General features: G+C 42.2%; 1 protein-coding gene across 1 annotated transcript; it reads right to left on the bottom strand.

The window, feature by feature from the left end:
* Positions 1-215: 215 nt before the first annotated feature.
* On the bottom strand, positions 216-8091 carry LOC124155045 (neuroligin-1-like). Its single transcript, XM_046528790.1, has 4 exons — positions 6757-8091; positions 4863-4999; positions 2384-2530; positions 216-1231 (listed from the first exon to the last, which is right to left on the bottom strand). Exons 1-4 carry the CDS (start codon positions 7743-7745, stop codon positions 360-362), a joined length of 2145 nt encoding a protein of 714 aa, XP_046384746.1. The 5' UTR covers positions 7746-8091; the 3' UTR covers positions 216-359.
* Between the last annotated feature and the right edge of the window lie 1131 nt (positions 8092-9222).

The following is a 9222-nucleotide window of genomic DNA, read 5'->3' as shown; positions in this document are numbered from 1 at the left end:
AATAGTCGAAATATCACGATTTAACAGGTTTTTCGAGTAGAAAAAAAATGTTTCCTCATACTTTTCAAGTTTTGAGCCTTCAGCCGTTCCGTTATTTTGTCCACCTTTTAGCGCAGCTTGTGAAGAAAATACAGTCATTATTAGCAAAACGAAATAGCTGAAATATAATAAAGGGAACGGCTTTTGGAATGCAAATAACGAGACACTCGTTTTAAAAATGTAACATATATAACACATTTTTTTATTTCGTAACAAATTAGGGTCACCTTCTTTCACTCGTGTAAAAAACGAAATACAAATGCATCATAATCATCACCACAGTGCGTCACTCCATCACAATCTAAAATGTCACGAGTCCCTCAAACGGATATCTCTAGGATCTGAACCCTCTTTTTCACTCCCACCGTGGCGGTGGGGTAGGGCTCTTGGGCAGTGCTTTTCGCTTTCGCTTTGGGCAGCGTCCAACTCCCGGACACTTGGGGCTTCACCACTATCGTAGCCGCGCACTTGCTGCTCGCCTCCGCCTTGTGGGGGCCCTTCGTGGAGCAAGTAGGGGGGAAGTCGAGCGGGGACGGAGGGGGCAGGAGGGCCTTGGTCTCCGCCGCCCCCGCCGCCTCCGATTTTAGCGTCTTTTGCCCCTCGTGATGTCCTCCCATCACATCGGGGAAGCGTTTCTTCTGGGGCATCACCAGTCCCAACTCCGCGCCCATCTCGCCCACAACTAATTCCTTCTTGGAGCTGGACACTCCGTCCATGAAGTCTCCAAAGACACCCAGAGTGTCTCGGCTTCCCTGGTCGCTCTCCGTGCTTCCTGTCCCTTCGTCCGAGGCCTTCTCCTTCAGGGCCTTGTGTTCCCGACGGGCCTCGCGGCCCTTCTGTCGATAGTGGTGCAGAACCCCCGCGATGAGCACGGCAGCATTCAGGAGTAGTAGTACGACCCCGAGGGTGACCGTGATGGATAGAGCGGCTAGGTAGTCCGCTTCGTCTTCTCCTCCGACAGCGCTCCCTTCGTCCTCAGGGGAGCTTCCCTCGCCCCCGCGTGAGGTCGCGTTGCGGGTGGCGGGGTTGGCGAGGGATGATGGGGAGAGACCACCGTCTTGGCCTCCTTCCTCTCCGGAGCTGGGGTCGCACTCCATGGTGGCGGGCACGGCAGCCGTCTGCAGGGCGCTCTTGGACCACACGGCCCCCAGCCTCCAGTACGGGTCCACGATGGACTTATTCAGGACTGCTCCTGAAATAATCGAAATCAATGATTAAGTTCAAAATGACCAAACCATGACCTATATTCTTTTTTTAGGGCTTTCATTCATCGAATTCTCTCATTTTAAAATATGAGGAATGAACTTGTTAATTGCCATAAAGGTTTGCTACAGAACCTGATGACTATCCTCATCAAAACCTAGGTGTCAGTGAGGTTTTTTGCTATGTTTAGGTGGAAAAACAATTTATATTAATTGAAGCTTTAATCCTCTCCCCTTACCAGTAACGGCCACGACCCTTCAAAAAGCCGGTTACTGGGTTTTAAGTAAACGTGGCTCATTTTAGTTGAAACACGTGTATTCCTTATTATTAGCATATCTTTAGCATGATATATCTCCACTTCATTCAATATTTATCTCCATATTATTCAACGCATTGTGAAATCTTATGCATTTTCTGTATTTTACATATTTAAGGTGTAGTAAAACCACTTACTTTCTTCCTTCTGGGCAGTATAAATCCTTCCGATGATCTAACTCTGTGTTATTGGAGGATGACACACTAGAATATGCGTGACATATGGAGCCAGTGCTATCATATTATATACTATTCATCAAGATAGGTTTTACCTTACTTTCAGGAGGTAGTCTTTTATCCTGAAAAAGTTCTTATCATCTTACAAAAAAATTAAACTAACATTCTCCCTTTCAATTTGAACCAGATAAATTTAATACTACATGAATTTATTGAAGATATTTTGCCAAAATTGGTTTTATTCAAATGAGCAATTCCTGTCAAAATGATGAAATGGTCCTTCTAGGTTGGCGCTGTGCTCCGGTACCTCTAATGTTAAAGAGATTTTTATGCAAAGGATGAATGATTTCCGTATAAATGTATAAATAAACTTTAATGATAATACTTCGTATGACAACCCCGTAAAAAATACATTCATTTCAATATTTTCCAAGGATTTCATTCAAAAAATACATATTCTCTTAGGCTGTCATATTTTTTCAAAAGAACGAAAACTTTTGCTAAACGCTGTAATAGTCTGTTTCCGGGATGTGTGTGAAGAGTTAAACTGGCGCGTTCCGTACATTTCACAGGGAGAAGAGTGTCGTGGAGAGGCTCATTTCCTCTCGGTGTTGCGGAACGAGACTTGACATTTGGGGCGATTACGTACCTGCGTAGAAATGCGCTTCTTTCTCGAGGAATTCGTGGTGTGGCGACGTTTCATCCTCGTCCTGCGAGCGATGTAACTGCGGGATCAAGTTGAGCCAAAGGGCCATCTTGTGGCTGCGGTAGTGACTCCGCATTTTGGGTTTTGGACCTGAGGGAGGGGAAAAAGTAAGAATAAAATATTAAAATCGAAATAAACAAATTAAATTTTACACAATTTTAAAAGTTTACCCCTGACCAATGTTCCGATGTTACTACATTATCTTCAAGGTACAAAATAGTTAGAGATGATGTTCTGTGATTCAATATATATATTTTTTTACTGTCGTGGGAAGGAGATGAAATAAACCTGAAGAAGAAAATGAACAGAATAGCAGGAATGGCAGGTAAAACGAAACGAAAATGTTTCGTTTCGACACAGAGGAAAACAAAAATACGAGGCCTAGGTTTAGCGTCGCGTCGTTCCTGCACGAAATTAAAATCACCAAGGAGTTTAGTTTCGACCCGGGACGAAACTTTTCTCCCTGGAACCAAACCAAATTAATCGAAACTCTGCTACTCATTGTTAAGTTTCGATCCCAGAAGTTGAATGGAGGGGGATAAGAGGGAATAGTTTCGACCCACTATGTTCGGAATTCGTGTAGAGAAGTTAAAAAAATCGTGCATAAAAATCGAATTGCCAGTTTGCGTTCACCGTTCTCCTATTGCTGATAGAAATATGAGTTTCCGATGCATCTAATGACAGCAGGCCGAACCTCTTTTTAATTCAACCATACTTCACACTCAGCGTGCGGGTCGAAACCAAACTGTTGGAGGGTGTAGCATATGGTCGCTCCGGTGCGAAATATTATCTGTGTTTCGTTTCGTCCCAGGATTTTAGTTTAATTTCGACCCGAAGTAGTTTTGACTTCGATTTTGTTTCGACCCTGAGTTTAGCTCCCAGGGTTTAATCCATTTCGTTTCGTTTCTACATTTTGCTCCCGGGAACGAAACTGTTGAAATTTTACTGTTTTTTAAATTTCGTTTATTTTGATTGCCATTCCGGCCAAATAGAGAGGAGGGTAAGAGAAGAATGAAGAGAGATGATGCCTGGAAAATCGGAGAAAGATTAGTGGGGGTCATTGAGGGAGGATGCACGGGAAATGATGATTTTTTTCCGTTAACAAAATATTTCGCAGAAAAATTCAAAGATCCACGTGGCGATCTTCCTTTATGGTTCCTTTCACTATTTTGTTTAATTTTAGATGGTGATTCTCTTGAAGTATTCTAGCGGTTGAGGTAGGTCTTTTTGATTAGATAGTCCTGCTTAATTTATTATTATCACCAAGATCTGTGAGTGTAGGATCACAGATATCTGTGAAATATTGTATTCCATCGAATTTTCGTACCGTTTTGGAGACCACAAGAAAAAGCGTAATGTAATTGAAAATGATCTACCTTTAGATAGTAGATGGATTTTTATGCATTTTGCGATTTATAAGTATCTACACTCCTTTCAATTCCTTTGTGAAGGAAAGAAAATGAGTTCACGCTCATTTCTGAGTACTTATCCTATTTTAAACGTTGTCTGACATTATGTACTGTAGAATTCAAAAGTATTGCACTTTCACCACAGTTCGGAAATTGAGATTTGATATTTTCTATAAGACCAGTAGAAGGGAAATTTGCGGGGCAAGCACTTCCATCTCTCGCAATACTGTTATTAGTATATCATTAGAGGGAGGATACAAGGGATATGTGTAGTGTTTAATACCAGATTAATTGTGCAGCTCATGCTAGATCATAAATCCACCTCCAGAACTTCAATTTACGTAGATTGGCCGATCCGTTTAAGTATGCTATCTTACGATTAACGCAGTAGCCTTTTGATGGGGTAAAACAATCGTAAAATATATCAAATGTCTGCCGCAAATCAGTAACTTTCAATTACAGTTCTGCGTGTTAAAATTCACTTTGATTCGCTGACACTAGAAAACTAGTTTGCTCTTACTGCTTTACACTTAAGCAAACAATCAATGATACCCCAATTTAGTTAGCCCTCCTTTTATAAACTGTATTGTAGAATCCGCTCCTTTACCATTATGCCAACTCACTCACTGTCTCAAATTCTAGCATTAGCTGCAAAATTCATCTGGTGTTAACGATTACACATATCCCATGTACATTTTCCTTTAATGATGTCGTAATAATAATAATGCGGGAGATGGGTGTGTTGTTCTAATTTCCCTCCTACTGGTGAAATAGAATCTGGCACCTCAATCCTATGCTGTCCCCTGGCTTTTGAAATGTCACTACATTTCATCAACCGAAAAAGTTTGCATGCGTCTGGTTTCAAAACCGTCGGTCCTTTTAATTATGATTCCGATCTGAATAATTAAGAAGGAAACTATTTTTGTTGACAATAAACACACGGGTGTAAGCTGTACTGGAGTAATTCTATTTTTTGTAATAAATAAGGCTATTGAAAGATCAAATGTACTGACCCATATTAAGGTGCATTTGCGAGGTGAGGTCAAAGGGCAGCCAAGCCGGAAAATGACCGCTTGACTCGGAGCGTCCACTGGGCCAAGGTTGTCCCCTCGCCGACTCCCTCTTAACTTGACTGTCCCAGTTCGGGTCACTGTTTCAAAGAATACGAATGAATGAATAAATAATTTATTAAATGCCCTGGGGCTATAACCCTAAAGAACAAAAACAATGTACATTTTTTGAGCAACATAAAAATAAAAATCAACAATTTTGACCATAAAATGACGTTAAAACTACGAAAAAAGGTCCATACCCATGATTATCATTTTTTTGTATCAGCCATATTTCAGGGTGTATGAAGAATAATAAAACATTGCCCTTAACTCAAATATGAAAATTAAAAATCTGCGGAAATTATGTGCCTAAATTCTAAAATATGTGGCGCCTTAACATTTTATCATGGCTTTAATGTATTTGTACTGCGACAAAGTTTAAGATAATATCTTAAGTTTTAAACGCATATAACACCATAGAGGAGGTACATAATTACTGTATGATACCACGAAAAAAAAATCGCCGCACATATTTGGGTCTCACCTTAATATTTTATCCCTCTCGGCAAGAATTTATGTTGCAATAGATACAGGGAAATCATCTTGCTTGAAAAATTAGCAACGGAATTCATACACACTTTCTTTCAAAATTGCTAGAGATCAATAGATCATTCGGTCCTTCACATATATCGCGACGGATATTTCGTAACCGCAAGGAGTAATACACTATAATGACTATAAGCTTCCTCAACTTCCAATCCAATAAATCGAATACACCAAAGTTCTTGCCATAGAGAATTGAGACTTAATGTTATGATATCCGAATTAGATAATACCTTCCTCCATTAACTTAGCCAACTCCCGCTACCCTACATCAATCCCCTTGGAAACTTTGGGGACCTATTTTGACGGTTTGTTAAGCTTCAGTTCTTGGAGGAGAGACGGAAAGGAAACATGAGATCCGAATGAATGGGAAACATGAGGATGATTTCGGTGGTGGGTCTAAGGACGCGAGAATAATTGGGGAGAGTCAGATTCCAAGCTTATGGGTGGGTAAAATTATATCCTGCCCCATTCAGAGTACCTTTCAGGGAAACGAAGTAGCCCATCCTAAGCGCGGGACACGTGATAATGCCTCTTCAAGTTTCCTTTTTTTTCAATTGCGATTTTGATGCGAGAAATAAGATATGTGCGAGATCATTTGAGAATGTAATCTCAACACATATATTTTCTTGCCAAAATAGGGATGAATAGTTACAATCATCGAATGTTTTTAACTTTCACGATTGAACGAAGAACTTTGCTGGTAGAGACTGATCGAGTCAACAAAAGATTTTTCTTATAAATATTATTACTCCTTACTTATAATTTCTAATTTTTGTCGCTTCCGTTCATGTAGACGGTTTGCTTTTGCTGCTTATTACAATTCATTTGCTCTTTTATCTGCAAACTACTGTTTATCATCCGTAATTAGTGGTTGATAGACCTGTTAATTACACAACGTCAATTGTCATAAGAGGTCGATACACATTTTATGTACACCACATCTAATGTCATATAAAACAATAATTAATACTCCACAGTCAATTCATTCAACGTCAGGCGAAATGTGTAGCGTACATTGCTTACGTTTGATCTAGACCATTGTCAGCTAAATGAGGAATTGCTTTATTTAAAAATGGCAACATATTTATTGGCAGTAACCTTTAGCTGATGAAAATGCTAGTATACTTCTCAGCAGCATAGAAATAAAGAATTGCTTTATTTAAAATGGCAACATATTTATTTGCAGTAAACTTTAGCTGATGAAAATGCTAGTATACTTCTCAGCATCATAGAAATTAATTTATCTCACCCAGATTTTACGAAGTTGGAAAAGTATCGAATCATGGTGACTGCGACCGATACATCTTGCCTCGTGTAGTTCATCAGCACTTCGGGCGGCGAGTTGGTCGAGTAGAGTAGGCCGGGAGACAGTCCGCCGAGCACCGCGACACCAAAGAGATGAGCAACCACCTCCTCTGGCGCCGAGCCCAGCCTCTCCTGAGCGTAGTCCACGCCGTCCCTCGCGTGGTGCGAAAAGTGCAGGAAGTACGTGGCGGCCCCACGACGACCCGCGTGCTCCCGGCAAACTGCCACTAGAGGCGCCACCGTCTGCCCGTCCCCCAGCGCCTCCACCGTCGCGTCCCTCACCGTGATCGGGTGCAGGTGGTGCCGCGCCGCAGGTGCGGCCACCGCAGCCGTAGGGGCGGAAGGATGTGCAGGTGGGCCATCTCCGAACTTGGCGCTGCGCTGGCCGCGTGCCCTGGGGTCGGCGCCCAGTCCCAGCCACTCGGTGTACTCGTTCTTGACGGCGGCCAGGATCTCCCGGCGGTGGTAGTGGTAAGCGTTGGCTACGAAGGTTCGCAACAAGGCGTCGCGTCGCTCTTCCTCAAGACCCCAGCGCACGTCTTGGGCGGAGAGCTCGGCGTAGGCCTCTGCCGTGGCTACCGACAGCAGGAGGGGCGTGCGTGATGCGGGGCCCGGGTGGAGGGCGGCGGGGCCCTCTAGCCAGGGGCCCGCGTCGTCGTGGCGCGTGGCGGGTGCGAAGCGGGCGAGGAAGCGGAGGGCCGGCGGGTAGGAGGCGAGGAGGGCGTGGAGAGAGGCGCGGCGCAGGCACGGCGCCACATCCACGTCCTCGCCCTGAGGGGCCGCCGGCGGAGGGCCGGCAGGGTGTGTGGGAGCGCGGAAGGCTGGGTGAGGCTGAGTGGGCGCAAGGCAGCCTAGGCGCTCGGCCACTTGTCGGCGAAGAGCTCGCGGCTCCCTGACCACTGCCCAGAGGCTCTGCGCAGAACCACTCAGCATTGCGGCACGCTGGAACAAGCCTGTGTATGGAGAGAAGAATAGCTATTTTATTTAGCAAATATTTTGCATAACATAACCTCAATTAAATGTAGCTTCAACTGATGGGAAACAATTAAAATGCGTTTTCACTGATTTCTTATAAATTTGGGTAAGAGCAATGACGATTTTTAGCTAGCAAATTGCACGTATGTTTGACACTATTTGCGCGTAATACGAGAAAATTTCATATGCATGAAAAATATAAAACTCCCTAGTGCACCAGATTTTGTCCATTTATTTCACTAATTGGTACTCTATTTTGAAATATTGAAATTCGATGCTATGAATCTCACCACTAGCCCTTAAAATATCACGTAAATTAGGGAAAGAATCAACATTTCTGCTACTTGATATTTCATTAATTCGTGGGCATGGGCATTAAATGGGCATGAATTTCTTAGTGATGTTTTTTTTATTTAGGGCTCTATTAGTTTCATATATAAATGTTTAATTTCTTCAGAGAATCTAATGCCTCTCTAAGACCCGTACTTCAAAAAGATAAGTACTATCATTTCAATTTGTGTCCTTAATCATTGCAACCAAATTTTTTTAGTTACTCTTTTCATTCATATTAGGTGGGTATATAATTAGAGAAGTTAAAATATCGGGACGTTGTCATAACTAACTCGTCGAAACTGGGTCGAAAATTACAGAACCCAATTAACATGCCGGGCGGAACAGAGGCAGTTATTTCATGTACTCGACGGATTGCTTTGATCATGAATTTAAATTATATATTTTGTGAAGGTAGCACAATAAAATCGTGTCCCTTGATAACTGACACCACTTACACTGAAGGTTTGTATAACCGTGAATGAAACATCAATTTGGCTGTTGCATTGACTCTAGCTTGAAGTTGACTTGTACAAAATCATGAATTATCATCGGCTATATACTTTTATATACTCTACGCACTAACAACATCTTCGACAGTCATGATATTTAAGTAAATTCATGAATTTATACATCAAGATTCCGTTAAAAATTGAATAAGTACGATGAAAATTTAGCAATGTGCGACACACGAGAATGAATAAAAATTTTGGAAATTGAAATTATATGTAAAAATACAACTTAAAGTTGATTTTGTAAGAGTATACTCGATTCATGGGAATAAATATATCATAATAGTAATGGAATCAGTCTTTGTAATACGTTGTAGACAAAAATTTGTTTCAACTTTTATTTCTAGGAATTGGAAGACCTCGATGAAAGTTCTGGAATAGTATTCCAGGAAATGTAATCAGTAGCTAAAGCTCTTATCTGGTTTCCAACCTTCTCCTGCCCGCACTCGCTTGACAATGCGTCCACGGGGGATGCGAATGGAGTTTACGTTTCTCGTCCAAGCCGGACGGTTTAGCGAACGTGTCTCCAGAGCCCAAGTCGTGGAAATAGTTGGCGGAGTCGGAAGCGCGGGCTGGTGGCACGTTTGCGGAAG

This window comes from Ischnura elegans, chromosome 3, assembly GCF_921293095.1.
Source record: "Ischnura elegans chromosome 3, ioIscEleg1.1, whole genome shotgun sequence".
NCBI classification, from domain to species: domain Eukaryota; kingdom Metazoa; phylum Arthropoda; class Insecta; order Odonata; family Coenagrionidae; genus Ischnura; species Ischnura elegans.
The sequence above is the reverse complement of the archived record's forward strand: the minus strand, read 5'-3'. Positions and strand labels throughout refer to the sequence as shown.